This window comes from Salmo salar, chromosome 26 (assembly GCF_965601325.2).
Source record: "Salmo salar chromosome 26, fSalSal1, whole genome shotgun sequence".
Lineage (NCBI taxonomy): Eukaryota > Metazoa > Chordata > Actinopteri > Salmoniformes > Salmonidae > Salmo > Salmo salar.
Window position 1 is genome coordinate 11184268 of NC_138316.1, and position 15764 is coordinate 11200031.

At 40.4% G+C, this 15764-nt stretch overlaps 1 protein-coding gene across 2 annotated transcripts; it reads right to left on the minus strand.

Moving 5' to 3' along the window:
- Positions 1 to 1106: 1106 nt before the first annotated feature.
- On the minus strand, positions 1107 to 15475 carry LOC106587146 (adhesion G-protein coupled receptor G1). 2 transcript variants are annotated; one of them, XM_014175204.3, is made up of 15 exons: positions 15002 to 15475; positions 10238 to 10323; positions 7839 to 7933; positions 7266 to 7712; positions 7059 to 7110; positions 6572 to 6683; positions 6363 to 6485; positions 6072 to 6197; positions 5366 to 5408; positions 4850 to 4956; positions 4610 to 4725; positions 4000 to 4259; positions 3771 to 3870; positions 3370 to 3650; positions 1107 to 2936 (listed from the first exon to the last, which is right to left on the minus strand). In XM_014175204.3, the coding sequence occupies exons 3-15, from the start codon at positions 7903 to 7905 to the stop codon at positions 2818 to 2820; spliced, it is 1953 nt and encodes a 650-aa protein (XP_014030679.2). In that variant the 5' UTR covers positions 7906 to 7933; positions 10238 to 10323; positions 15002 to 15475; the 3' UTR covers positions 1107 to 2817. The 2 variants fall into 2 exon arrangements, with proteins under 2 accessions (XP_014030679.2, XP_014030678.2); XM_014175203.3 differs by lacking the exon at positions 10238 to 10323 and having other exon boundaries at positions 15002 to 15474.
- Positions 15476 to 15764: the final 289 nt, after the last annotated feature.

The window sequence follows — 15764 nt, forward strand, 5'->3', positions numbered from 1 at the left end:
ATCATGTATGACATTCCTGGGAGTGTAAACTACATTTTTTGTATGTTCTCTATAGTTATGTACTTGAAAATGTATTAATTGACCAATTCGGCACATTTGGGCAAACTCCTGGCAGACTTGATACAAAAGATTGAGCAGTAATGTAATTCTTCACTGGATCAGTCTGAGATTTTGCACACACACTGCTGCTGTTTAAAAAAAAGAGAAATTATTATCCTTTTACTATGTAGTATACAGTATGTTAGTATAGGTATTCGAAAATAGCTCTGGTCTGGAGAACAGGGAAGTGGTACAGCCTTAATAGCCTTAATAACTAAAATACTCAAAGGCAGATAAAATACCGACATTACTGTAATGAGCTACCTGGGAGGGGATATGGCTGAGACATGAGTATGTTTCAGCCAATATGTAGACATTCACTTTTACAATGTTTTATAAGTTGATGTCCGACTGTCTTTAACAAGGTGGGGAGTTTGGGAAATGGCACGCTATAGTCACAATGCAATATGGACGTGGTCATCTCTGGGCTCATCATACACATCATTGATTTGAATCTATCTGACTTGGATCATAATTGTGTCAATATGATGAGTTCATAACTGGCCTTGATGACTCAGACAAAGAGGAAGTAATATGTGTCTCTATTCTTGTTTCCATTTACTTTAAGATGTGGTTAGGGTGTTACGCTATTTACAATGGGTAAGTTGAAATATTTATGGGTATGAAAAGAGGACTGTGTCATATTAAACCCTATGTTTTACTTACATGCCTTTGTGTATTAAAAGCACAGGGATATAGTGTGGACACAATCGGTTTGCTGTATCTAAGTCTGGTAACAGTAAATTCTAATGTAGGCTAAATATAGTCAATCATCTACTTAAGAATGGACATCTCATTGACAGCCTAAAAGAGACAAGTATCAGTTTGATGGCTTACTTCCTCATTCTCCCTCACCCTTGTCCAACATGTGTTTTTACATTGCATTTACCCTGCTCCCAGTCACTCTGAAGTAACCCAGTGTGTGGCCACGTAAAAACCCTGTTGTGCAAGTTTCCACACTGTCACTGTAATCATTCTGCAACTAAGCAATCATGATACACTCAGTGTTTTCCCTTTGAATCTCTGCAATTTACTGTAAACCAAAACTACAGCATCAACATACACCGAGTGTACAAATATTAGGAACACCTTCCTAATATTGAGTTGCACCCTCTTTTGCCCTCAGAACAGCCTCAGTTTGTCGGGCATGGACTACAAGGTGTCAAAAGTGTTCCAGAGTAATCCTGGCCCATGTTGACTCCAATGCTTTGCTTCCCACAGTTGTGTCAAGTTGGCTGAATGTTCTTTGGGTGGTGGACCATTATTGATACACAGAGGAAACTGTTGAGCGTGAAAAACCCAACAGCGTAGCTTTACTTGACACACTCAAACCAGTGCGCCTGGCCCCTACTCCCATGCTCTATTCAAAGGCACTTAAATCTTTTGTCTTGCCCGTTCACAATCCATGTCTCAAGGCTTACAAATTATTCTTTAACCTGTCTCCCCCGCTTCATCTGCACCGATTGAAGTGGATTTAACAGGTGACATCAATAAGGGATCATAGCTTTCACCTGGATTCACCTGGTCAGTCTATGTCATTGTAGTTGTATACAGTGCAGATATTTTGCTTATGGATTGTATAGATATCAATTATTACATATTTTTGTAGTTACACATTCAAACTAAGGTCCTGGTGTTATTTTCTTATACAGTAAACTTTTTTTGAAGCAATACACATTTACATTCATACTAATATACAAATACAATACGTTTTCAAAAGTTGCAAAATATATACACACAATGATGTGAGTGACACAACCAGTCATGTTCTCTAAAAAATAAATATCTGTACAAGTGAAAAAATAAAGTGCAAAACATAATCCAGTAACTATGATCTGAATGTACAGTGTGTCGGTCTCAGAATAGAGCAAGTTGCCAACTTCAACCAAATGTCATAGGCCATCATCTGAAAGACACTAAGCAGACATTCTACAGTGACACTTCTATGAGTCCTTTTCTGAGTAAAGTAAATGGGAAAAATCACTGAAACAGTACATAGTTTTAGAGACGTTGTAAATTACAAATCACCTACCGATTATCCACAATCTTAATTAGAATATCTCCCATACAGCACATTTCAGTTTCATCGAACTTCTTCTAACATTCGTATGACTGATGTATGGGCTGCCATTCTCTGGAAAACTATGTATGAAATTTTCTTACATATGGGATTTTACAACATGATGAATGGGTAAACGATGAGGCTCAAAAGCTTGAAATGACTGATATCTATGAAATAATAAGCTTACACAGAAAAAAACTACCTTTTTAAGGGTCGCCCTGGGGCTTAAAGCTGGAATCCATAGCGGTGAAACTGTCACGTCCGTTTCCAATATTACAACAACAAAGACGTTACTTCAAACACCAGTTTTTTTTGTTTGCCTCTGACATCATCGCACATGCGATAGATCAGCAGAGTACTATATCATTTTTTTCCCACGAGGCAGGGTGCATCTCTGCCCCGTAAAAAAAAAAGATTAACAAATGCGCCTGGGGCGACCAGTGACGCTGTTTCACCGTATGCAGATTTTAGCTTTAAGCTTTCATTTTGACAGTCGTTTTTTTACAGTCACTCAGATATGTGTATGGAAATGGCTTGTGCAGTACAATATTCTGAATCTCAACCCCAGAGTTGGAATGTTCTGAGTGACAGAGTTTGGTACATTGCTCCTCCTTTACCCTACAAAAATATGGTATCCCATGTACCCCAGCTCAGCTCTACTCCTGCAGCATGTGTTGCCTGGTGGAAGATGCTGTGCTACTGCTACCATCCAAACTAGACCCCGATTGTTTCCGCATCCGATCAAGAATGTAGAATCGAAGCATCAGGAAGAAACCTATGGGACAGACCACAAAATGTTTCCGATTAGTTATGTGATGGGCAAATAACACCTTACAGAAGCTATAATCTATGCTCCAGAATTAGATTCCAGATTCTGAATTCAAAACAGCCTATAATCAACATCATTCTAAGCTACCTGTAACAGCTAAACCCGTATTGAATGTCACTTATTTCAACAGTTGTGAAGCAAATGACATGGAAACAAATCCATATAGGTATCTTAAAATGGTCACACCATAAAGTACAGTTTTTTTTGTGAACTTCTAGCAGACTGGTTGCAGGGAGGTTTTCTCCTGATACACTGCTGAAACAGAACACTTTTACAGGGCATTGTTTCAAAGCAACACAATGGACGGTTGGCTCTGACAGCCTCCTCTGGTCATGTGACTATATTAACCTTTTGTTAGACTCAACAGAGGCGGACCTACCCTGTAGGGAGTTGAGGATGCAGAAAAGGAAGAGGATGAACTCAGAGAGCTGTCCAAAGTCCAGGAATTCCAGGCCCCATGAGGTCCCAAATAGGCAGCTGAGACCCCAGATACTGATGAACGCCACCTTGTTCTTCCTCCACTCGTCTCGGTTCTGGATCTTTCTCTGGACCAGGAAGAGCATGATCAGACCAGAAATGACCACTACAGCCAGGAAGGTCAGGTTGATGAAGTAATGGGCTAGTAGGCCTACAGAGTCTGGAGAGACATCCATCCAGCACCTAGAAGACCATGGTGAAAAAGTATGAACCACTGGGCTAACTTACTCACCACCTCAGTCAAATGTCAAAACTTGAACTACTGTTCATCTTACAGGTGCAGTAGATCCAAAGTGTACTCACATTAAGTAGGGTTTGTTGACATCATCACTGGACACAACCTCTTTCAAACCATAGACTTTTCCAATGGCAAGCAGTACAATGACCGGAACAGCTGGGAGACCTGGACAGAGGATGAAAATGATGGTACAGTAACAGTCATTGGCTTAAAGTTGTACTCAAGTCAATTGTATTCATCTACCAACAATGAGCAATGGAATATAAACCATTTATTGTGTATGTTTCCACTCACCAAAGCCAACCAGGTTCCAGACGTAAGGACTGGGAGAAGGTCTGAACACCACGTAGACCAACAAAAAGGCGTGTAACCCTTCAATAGACATCCAGGAGAAGGAACTGAGCAGAGCATAGTGGAGAGCCGCCCCAAAAACCCAGCATGCCTTGTTCCCTCCCACGTTGGCCACAATCCCTGTCAGGAAGAAGAGGGAGCTAAGAAGGAACAGTGCCATGGCCAGACCTCGATGGACCGCAGTGGATGGGTTCATCTCTCTCCTGCCACAGTGCAAGAAGAGAAGAGAAAGTTAGTGAGAGAGAGAGAGAGAGAGAGAGAGAGAGAGAGAGAGAGAGAGAGAGAGAGAGAGAGAGAGAGAGAGAGTTGGAGGGAGGGAGGGGAGGGGGATGGAGGGAGAGAAATAGATAGACAAAGAGAGAGTGGGTAACTGTTATGAAACAAATATCACTCATATCTTGTTTTTTTTAAGACATTTAGGAATTTCCCATGATCTCTTGAGATATTTGCACAACATGATTAGGAAGTATTGTCACATGTTGAGGCCTGGTAGGAGATATTATGGGTAGGACAGGCTGCAGGGAGATAGACCATTGCATGTGAGGAGAAGTACCTCTGTTTGTTAAGGAAGATCATGATGACAACACAGCTCAACGTAGAAGCGGCACAGCCTATTGATGTAATGACCGTTAGAGCCTCCAGATGGCGCACTGGTCGTGGTTCCAATTGCTGAGGTGAATAGAAAACAAAACCAATTTTAGGCCTACTATTACCAATCTACTTGAGATTAGTTGTTATTGATTTATTCAAATGACTGCCCATGGAAATATTCTAGATAGAGGTTATAGCTCACCACTAGGATCGCGAAGTATGTGAGATGATTACAGCGGCATTCTGTGTCCTCTGCACCTTTCTGTATGGTCTCACAACCTTCCTTTTTCCATGTGACCTCCGCTGGATCTGTAACAATTAAACCAATACCAATAGCCTTAGCAAGACCTGGAAATGCTAACACAGCATAATTAAGAATTAAGGCCCGAGGTGGTGTGGTATATGGCCAATATATCACAGCTCAGGGCTGTTCTTACGCACGACGCAACGAGAAGTGCCTGGATACAGTCCTTAGCCATGCTATATTGACCATACACCACAAACCCCAGAGGTACCTTATTGCTATTATAAACTGGTTACCAACATAATTAGGTTTATAATTTCTCATTTACCACGGCTTTCAGCCAATCAGTATCCAGGGCTCGAAAGACCCGGTTTATAATCATTAATAAACATCCTCTATATTCAATACAAATAATAATAAAATAAATAAGTACGCTATTATTGCAACCAAGTTGAAACATGTTTCTTTACAAACCTTTCTTTGTGTCCCAAGAAACACATTTTCTTGAGTGACTTGTCTGAAGAAAAAAAAGTTACAAAAGGGAGGTGAGAGGCAAGTAGGGACTAACATATTTAATTCACCACTAGATGGTGATCTGGATACTGAACAACCACACATACCAAATACTGTATATCTGTCTGGCATGCAAGATGAGCTGCAAACATATTTTACAAGTGTTACTGTTGACCGGCTCACAAACTGACTCAGAACAGAAAGGATCAAGTGCACAATGACCTGAATACAACATTTTCAATATAACTGATGCACCAGTATCATTCAAAATATCTAAAGGTGATAACACTAAGACCATGCTGAGATAAAGTCCAGAAACACTAAACACTACAACCACACAACAGAAAGTTAACATTACTCTAACTGTACAACTGTTTAAGAATACAAATATACTGTACTCAGTGGCAACACACCTGTGATGTACAGTATTGAATAAAAAGCTACTTGCTACAGTACAATTGCTAGAGTGACTCGTTCTGAGATGAAGCAGACCATTTTTTTCTACAAATCTTTCACTTTTGTTTCCTTTTGCTTCTGAAAGGGGTTTGTTCTCGGAGAGTTTGAGACAGTAAAATACATCAAGGGAAGAAAACGGCGGCACTTCAAGTCTAACTAAGACACACACACACACACACACATGCATTCAGGCACACACGCACACACTTACTGGTATGACAGAATGATGGAAACCAATCCTGATTGGCTCTGTAAGGTTGGTGATGATCTCATTCTCCACAGTGATTCCCACCACATCTTCTAGAATCCTGATGACAGGATCTTCCTTAGAACTCCACTGTGAACACACAACAACCAGAATCCCAACTACACTTCATACTTTATGGACAACGATTAAACTCAGTCTCGGACTACTAATGTTTTGGTGCTTTAGTGTAAACTGTAATGTGCAGCTTACATAGACTAGGGTAGCAGCCAAGTGGAAAACCCCATTGGCTCTTACCTGGAATAAGGTACTGTTTTTGAAGTAGGTGCAGACAACCTTGACCTTTTTCTTTTCTGGTGGTTTCAGACAAGAAGGCAGGTGAACTGATGGAATCATTTGAGGAGGAACTCCTCGAGGCGCCTGCATAATACCAACACACAAGTTAGTTATAAAATCGTATAACATGATGTGTGTGTGCGTGCGGGTGTATGCGTGTGTGGTCTTACAGGCAGAGGGATGTAGCCCTGAAAGCCTTCCTCCATCTCCACCACAGTGCTCAGGGCACAGGGCAGCACCACGTTCCCCAGCACCTTGGACCTCATCACTGTCTCCTCTATCCTACAGACCAATACAGACACAGTATTTATAACCCAATCTGTCTCATACAGGTAGTTTCTATGCATTTACATATAGGCATTACTTTTGGGCATGTGATAGTGATATAGAAACTGCTGTACAATAGATGGAAGTTTTGTGTACCAACTAGACTCCACCCATTATTCACACTGAGCTAAATTTGGGGGTTTGTGGCCTAAGCTCTGCGGCTCACTCATAATAGATGACGTCATACTTCACTACTGCCCGAACATGTTTACAACAACATCTTGTCATGCTGGTTAGTCAACTCAAGAGGATATGCATAGCCATCGAGGATAAAGGAGTTTGAGAGATGACATGGAGGGGTGTAATTCAAAACAAAGAGGTACAACTTACATGTTCACTTTATCACCAGATTCCTGACTCGCCTCATTACAAAACTCGTTTTCTGAAAGGCAAAGAATCCATTCAGAAGCAGTCTAGTATTTATATTTTCGAGACTGTATAACACACCCAAAATGTACTTAGATAAACAATAACTTATTAAAGGTGATTTCCTCATCAGACAATATAACTGACAAGATAACTCAAAGGCTTGCTTACTGCAGTTGATCATATTGCCAAAAAACCCATAGGCTGGCTGTATTTGGTAACTTATGATATCATCCTGTTGTGTCGCGTTGAGTATCCCGTACGTCGCAGTCCCTTTGTTGCTGCCGTGGGACAGGTTAGTGCAGCAGTTCCCCTGTAGACCAGACGACCAGCACAGAGTGTGGTTCTTTCCATTCACCTCTACCCAGACGTGGTCCAGAAGTGGCTCCCAGTACACACAGAAGGGTCTCTCTCTTGCCTCTGGGCTCGGGCCCAGCTCGATGACAGAAGAGTTCTGACATTGGGCCGTTATCTGACCATGGATGGACAGGGAGCTCTCATTGGCTGAGATGGTGATGGTGCTACAGCCCCTTTTCAAATCGTGAGCCAGATTTAATTTCCTGTTGCCATGGCGCCAGGTTCCACACATTTTGAAGTTCCTGTCGTTTTCCCCTGATCCTGTTTGGACAGTTTTTGAGAATTATTTATGTTTTACTTTTGGAATTTTAAAGAAACAGAATCCCTTTCAATTTATACAGTATTTTGCTTTATTTGTAGACCATTGCTAATAAAATTGTCACTTACCTGATGCAAAAATGGTAAAGAGAAAGATCATCCACAGGGTACCTCCAAACCCCTGGTTGGGCCCCATTGTTACTGTATGGTTTCACCTTTGACCTCTATAAAATGGCAAGAAGAACAACACAGTTGTAAAACATCAGTACTGCTCAACTTTAATTAGTGTTCCAGACACTTCTCTCAGTGAAAAGCAGGATAGATCTGTCCCAGGGCGATTGCAGTCACTCTTCTCTAAACAACACACTCTTCTCTAAACAACACATCTCCATCTTAATTTTTTTTTATAATTAACTATTTCCTTATCAATAAAAACATTTGTTCAGTCCTAAAAATACATTCGGTGTCCTTTCTTGAGTTCTTATCAATGAGAACACTATTTTCCTTCCATCAGTCACACAGACACCATTCAGTCTTGTATTCACTGTCTTCGATGACAAGTGTGTGTTCTGAGGGCTCACAGATGCAGACTTAGCAATGAATGCAATGCTGATTCACTGTATTCACACTAATTCCCTGTCTGAGAACGAAAATATATCACATTAGCTATTCTGCAGAAGACGTGTAAAACCCATGAGGCTGCTGCCATGGTGATCAAAGAAGTTTCCCACAGACACACGGCACAGTCTTTTATTTCAATTCCAACTGAGCTGTAGTAGCAGACATGTGACCTACATGTGTACAATTTAAAGTGTTAGTGAAGCTACACTCTTTAAAAAAAAAGGGTTCCAAAAGGGTTCTTCATCTGTCCCCATAGGAGACCCCTTTTTGATTCCAGGTAGAACCCTTTTGGGTTCCATGTAGAACCCTCTGTATAAAAGGTTCTACATGGAATCCAGAAGGGTTCTACCTGCAACCAAAAAGGGTTATTCAAAGAGTTCTCCTATGGGGACAGCTGAAGAACCCTTTAAGGTTCTAGAGAGCACCTTTTTTTCTAAGAGTGTATAGAAATGTCACACTGGAAGAAATTAAGCTACACTAAAGCTACCCTGAAGAAAATTATAGTTTACTTATTTAAAGTTACTTTGGAAAAGTAGTCCACTACATCCAAATTACTTTGTGAAAAACTATCATATGTAAATCTGAAACGTCATAGACTACAAATTGCAAGAACAGATCACTTGGGTAAAATGTAACAGAATGTTTAATTTAGCCTAATAAACATAACTATGTTTCATGTAAGAATTGTGCAGGTCTGATGCCGAAAAATAAAGGAAATTCTTGCCTACTTCACCCATATTTCATTTTTTGCTAAAAAAGTTGTGTGTATTTCCAGTCGGTAACTACACAACTACATGGAAGCTAGCTAAGGGTGGATTCCGCTACATTAGTAGATCTATCTCTTTTCAACATCAGATTGATGTGGTTACTGCTTCCTGTGTGAGTGCAGCTATTAGCATACCATAAATACCATAGTGTATAGACAAACAAAATAAGGACAACAATTCAAACTATACAGGAGCTTCTCATCTAAACCATATTGTGCATAGTGTTGCACACTTGATTAATGCAATTATATTATTCACAAATATTTTTGTGGATATTTTTAAAGCCTTTACTTTACAATTTGGCTAACAGAAAAAAATGCTGTCTACTGGTATTAAGTTAATTAAGGTAATTCTTGCAGGGACATTATCTTTACGCTGTACGACTCAGAGGGGGGGTATGTGGTGTAGATGTCTCCAACACGACCTCAGGAGGAAGTGTGGGAGACATCTCTTGAAGTAAGATTTGAATCTAGATCTGTCTAGAGATCTGTCTAAATATACAAAAGTATATTTCCTGGGACTAGTTTGCGTCGTCAAAGTAGTGTAGTGTAAAGAGGACTAAGATTGAGGGGACAGGACAGAATTTTAGCTAGCTGACGTTAACAATGCTAGCTATTTTTGACAAACTTTGCTAGCTAATGGCAACATTGCCATCTCTCTAAAGTAAATTTTCTGACATGATAATGATACTAAATATTTGCCTACTTTAGTAATGCCATTGTAATTTAGACTAAACAGTCATTAGCCCCTTTCAGAATGACTGGGCATCAGTCAACTTTTGGGCACCAATATGGTGAACAGCAGCATTAGAACGTTTATAACAATGGCATTACACAAACGAATGATGGCAGTGCAACCCATGATGAAGCTGCATGCTTTGGTTTCTGTGGGAAAGCTGCACTCCTCCACAAGAGAAGTCAAGCTGCACTCCTCCACAAGAGAAGTCAGACAAAAACTGCACTCAGCCGTTGAACCACAGTCTAGTGGGGTTTGTGGAGGAGATAGACTATGTACAACAGACATCAGAAACCTGTCACCTGCAAATGCTACACACAAACAAGCACTGAGCTAAATATTGACACAGAAAGGTTTCCTACGGATGAAGGCCTATTCTCATCTACGACAAAATGTATTTCTTACGTCATGAGCGTGAGCACCAACACGAGTGAGACATCAATCGATCCCACGATAGGCCCACTGTAAAAACAGCATCATATGATGATATCCTATGAGAGATGTCACAAACAGCACAATGAATTACGTTTTCTATATGTCTTGATTGTGGTCTCTGTATTTCCCCTATGTGGTGAGAGAGTAGCAACAAAAGTCTATTTTTAATAAGGCGTGACTTCCCATGGTATAAGACGTAATTTCCCCGACTTCCCCGTTTCAGGTGTTGAGGAACTTCTCCATTTCCAGACACTTTTCTCCTCTGAGTGGAGTTTATAACCAAGTCTTTACCTATCCTGCCTCCCTACACAATATTTGTCCTATGCTCAGAACATATCTCACACATAATCTAACACAATGGGGGCAGGTCACACAAGTCTACAATACTACTCTTCTCCATTTCCAACCACTCGTTCTTCCTCTCTGAGCGTGGTCCTCTTGGCAAACAGATCATACTACTGATAAGCGATACTACGGTTTTGTACTTTTTAAGTAGTGCATTGTGTAATTCCAGTTAGGAATTCGTTGGACTATACTTATAAGAAATGCACAGTCTCCCCCCACCGCATTATCAGACTTCACCTAATCAACACGTGCACACAAGGTGCTCAGTTCTCTTCTGTTTGAGAAGGGCGAACCCGACCTCCACCCAGTCTCTGCTCCCACCCCCTCTCCATTGTTCAAGCCGAGGGCTTCAACGCAGTGAAAGAATGTCCCTTTTCACTTCTCAACTTTGTGTGTGCGTGTTTGTGTGTGTGTGTGTGTGTGTGTGTGTGTGTGTGTGTGTGTGTGTGTGTGTGTGTGTGTGTGTGTGTGTGTGTGTGTGTGTGTGTGTGTGTGTGTGTGTGTGTGTGTGTGTGTGTGTGTGTGTGTGTGTGTGTGTGTGTGTGTTGACACAGTTCAGACAGTTATAAATGCTCAAGGCCAAAGCATGTTGTATAGTAGCTAGCCACATAATGCATGAGCTTGGTGACAAAAATGAGACATACCATTGTGTAAGAAACTCAAGTTTCCATTTTGATCATTCTGATGAGACGGGTAAATTCGCACACACAATTTTTCACACTTCTCCACTCTTTCCACACATTAGTTTAAAAGATGCTGCATTTGTGACATTGTGGCCTCAATTGAAACTTGCCCTATCCAATGAACTCTTGTTCAAACTTTCTTTAAGCTGCAGTATTTTGATGTCTTCAACATCAGTGATTCACCCTGTCTGTCACTGAAAGCATCTGTATATCACTTCAGGGTAGTATAGCTATGAGTGTCAAAGCAGTCAAAGCAAGTGAGAGTCGACAGACATACTCCACCACCTTTTGTCTGAGAAGAGAAAACAGAGCATAAGACTAGTCAGGATCGAGGGAAAGATGAATGGAGCAAAGTACAGAGAGATTGTCACGTCCTGACCAGTAATAAGATTATTTGCTATTGTAGTTTGGTCAGGACGTGGCAGAGGGTATTTTGTTTATGTGTTTCGGGGTGATGGTTTATGTAGTAGGGTGTTTGATTTATTATTTCCGGGTTTTTTGGTCACTGCTCTATGTTAGTCTATTTCTATGTTCTTTCTAGTTAGTCTGTTTCTATGTTTAGTTAATTGGGGTGTGGACTCTCAATTGGAGGCAGGGGTTGTCTAGTTGCCTTTGATTGAGAGTCCTATATATTAGGGTGTGTTTGTGATTTGTGGGAGGTTGTGCTTGTTTAGCTGTCTATGCCTGACAAGACTGTATTTCGTCGTTCATCATTTTTGTGATTTTTGTATACGTGTTTGTTTGGTTTTCCTTCTTTCTCCTATTAAAAGAAGATGAGTATACAACCCGCTGCGTTTTGGTCCTTTCCAGACGACAATTGTGACAGAGATCCTTTATGAAAACCTGCTCCAGAGAGCTCAGGACCTCTGACTGGGGTGAAGGTTCACCTTCCAACTGGACAACAACCCTAAGCACACAGCCAAGACAACACAGGAGTCTCTGAATGTCCTTGAGTGGCCTAGCCAGAGCCCGGACTTGAACCGGATCAAACATCTCTGGAGAGACCTGAAAATAGCTGTGCAGCGACGCTCCCCATCCAACCTGGCAGAGCTTGAGAGGATCTACAGAGAAGAATGGGAGAAACCCCACAGATACAGGTGTGCCGAGCTTGTAGCGTCATACCCAAGAAGAACCGAGGCTGTAATCGCTGCCAAAGGTGCTTCAACAAAGTACTGGGTAAACGGTCTGAATACTTATGTAAATGTAATATTTCCGGTTTTTATTTTTAATACATTTGCAAAAAATTCTAAACTGTTTTTGCTTTGTCATTATGGGGTATTATTTTTTACTATTTTCTATATTGTTTACTATTTTCTACATTGTAGAATAATAGTGAAGACATCACAACTATGAAATAACACATATGAAATCATGTATTAACCAAAAAAGTGTTAAACAAATCAAAATATGTTACATTTGAGATTCTTCAAAGTAGCCACCCTTTGCCTTGATGACAGCTTTGCACACTCTTGGCATTCTCTCAACCAGCTTCATAAGGTAGTCACCTGAAATTCATTTTAATTAACAGGTGTGCCTTGTTAAAAGTTAATTTGTGGAATTTCTTTCCTTTTTAATGCGTTTGAAAGAAAGACACAGAGTTACCTCTGCTGCAAAGGATAAGTTCATTAGAGTTAACTGCACGTCAGATTGCAGCCCAAATAAATGCTTCACAGAGTTCAAGCAACATCAACTGTTCAGAGGAGACTGTGTGAATCAGGCCTTCATGGTCAAAATGCTGCAAAGAAACCACTACTAAAGGACAGCAACAAGAAGAAGAGACTTGCTTGGGCCAAGAGACACAAGCAATGTATATTAGACCGGTGGAAATCTGTCCTTTGGTCTGATGAGTCCAAATTTTAGATTTTTGGTTTCAACCACCGTGTCTTTGTGAGACACAGAGTAGGTGAACGGATAATCTCCACATGTGTAGTTCCCACCATGAAGCATGGAGGAGGAGGTGTGTTGGTGCTTTGCTGGTGACACTGTCTGTGATTTATTTATAATTTAAGCCACACTTAAACAGCATGGGTACCACAGCATTCTGCAGCGATAAGCCATCCCACCTGGTTTGCGCTTAGTGGGACTATCAATTGTTTTTCAACAGGACAATGACCCAACACACCTCCAGGCTGTGTAATGGCTATTTGACCAAGAAGGAGAGTGATGGAGTGCTGCATCAGATGACCTGGCCTCCGCAATCAACCAACCTCAACCCAATTGAGATGGTTTGGGATGAGTTGGACCGGAGAGGGAAGGAAAAGCAGCCAACAAGTGCTCAGCATATGTGGGAACTCCTTCAAGACTGTTGGAAAAGCATTCCAGGTGAAGCTGGTTGAGAGAATGGCAAGAGTGTGCAAAGCTGTCATCAAGGCAAAGGGTTGCTACTTTGAAGAAACTAAAATATATTTTGATTAGTTTAACACTTTTTTGTATACTACATGATTCCATATGTGTTATTTCATAGTTTTGATGTCTTCACAATTATTCTACAATGTAGAAAATAGTAAATTAAAGAAAAACCTTGAATGAGTAGGTGTCCAAACCTTTGACTGGTAATGTATATTAAAGGGAAATGGGGATACCTAGTCAGTTGTACAACTGAATGCCTTCAACTTAAATGTGTCTACCGCATTTAACCCAACCCATCTGAATCAGAGAGGTGCGTATTAACCAATTTTAGAATAAGGCTGTAACGTAACAAAATGTGGAAAAAGTCAAGGGGTCTGTATACTTTCCGAATTAACTATATATATTTTTCCTGATGTTTCTTATATCTCTCAGATATAGGATAGACACTTCAGAACAAACTTCCTTTAGATGTTTTGGGGGGACTATCTGTTGTTCCATGTAGTGAATCTGCTATTCAATGCATTTGTATGGGATAATGGCAGTAAGGCCAAATGTTATTTTTCATCAAATATTTTTTTTTATATTTTTTTTTATACTTAAAATTCTAATTTAAATAGCTAAATGATTCTTGGTATGACCTTCTTAAAACAATTCCATATAGCTTAGTAGAATGCATTCAGTTGTGCAACTGACTAGATATCCCCTTTCCTAATGTGCATTTAGTTGACCACAATAGTTATTGAACTTTGCAGTCTTTGCAAGGCATTTTGTCCCGATGTTTATAGCAACAATTGTAATCTGCTGGTTAAAAGGCTTATACTGAACTGTATTATTTTGCCAACCTGTCAAGCAAGTGGGCAAACATTAAACTACACCAAAACCATCACCCAAGCCTTGGTATAAATACTAGCAGCACCTAATCCTTTGATTCTGCATTTCATAATAGTAATAAGTAATACCATTACAATTACGCCTACTAAAAGTAAGAACAGATACAATTTTGTAGAAATTAAGCCAAAATCAACTGTCACATACTTCAGAGCAAGTTATTTTTGCCTACTGCGTCGGTCAATCTGACAAAGAAATTCATATGTTACCTTGACTTGATAACTGTCAACAACACAAATGTAACAACTGGTTTGTAACGGGTTGTCGCCTAATTTAGCACAATGTGAAGCAGGCCAAATCTGAGGTTCTCTATTAGACCCTAAGACATAGAAACACCTGCCTCTGCTTTGTCAATACATTCATTGTCTCCACACTGAATGTGTTAACCGGTAGGCTACACACGTTATGGTGAAATTAGGAAAGAAATAGAATATCACAGATTAGTGGAGTGAAAAAAAAGTTGTTTTACCTTTACACAGTCGGAACCCGTCTGCTCCTCTGCTAAAAGTGTTGGTTATGGTTTTCCGTCGATGTCTAAAGATGTTTGTTTTCCTATAAACGGTGCTCTTCACAACTGCCCACGCGGACTATAATCTTGCTATATCATAGTGACAGAAACAGAAACTGTCCGTGTGAAGTGGAAGGCGGAAAGAAACCGGATTCTTCCCAGAAACTCAGACAGCCACAGCAGCGTGTGAAAAGGAGCTCAGCCATGTATGACTGGAAGTTTATCTTTCAAAGACTCGGGTATTTTTAAATGTAATTTGGCAACTACCAGACACTTCAGAACATCAGACACTGCACCGGCACCCGTGCTACACAGTACTGCCACATAGAAAAGGTTCCAGTGTTGTTTGAGCTGCCAACCCCTACATATAACCCTTAGAGAATAGCTGTCAGCACAGAAAAGGTGTGAACGCCAGACTGCCTGTGGGTGTTTGGTAAGAGGTGGCGCAACTGTTGTGAGTTTTTTCTCTAGAAGAATAGAAAATAGGCTATTCACTATACAATTTATTTTAGGCTATAGCGTGTTCCTAGCTCTGGTTTTCTGTACGTTTTCTTAGATAACTTACTGATCTATAAGTAAAATGTAAATATTTATATTGTTATGCCCTGTTATTTCCCCAAGGTTATCAGCAGTAGGCTAGCCAACTGTGCTATTGTGCCAAGTTAATGTTTAACCATGGGTAACAATTACCTGTAGACATTTTGACTTTGACATTTTGGCAAGT

Bases quoted from the DNA above. Each gene is read 5' to 3' on its own strand.
- LOC106587146 (XM_014175204.3), bottom strand. From the start codon at position 7,905: ATGGGGCCCAACCAGGGGTTTGGAGGTACCCTGTGGATGATCTTTCTC. The intron at 6,684-7,058 runs GTAAGTTGTACC...ATTGGTCTGTAG, and splicing joins TCTGGTGATAAAGTGAACAT to GATAGAGGAGACAGTGATGA. The intron at 5,409-6,071 runs GTAAGTGTGTGC...TTTTTTCTTCAG, and splicing joins TCCATCATTCTGTCATACCA to ACAAGTCACTCAAGAAAATG.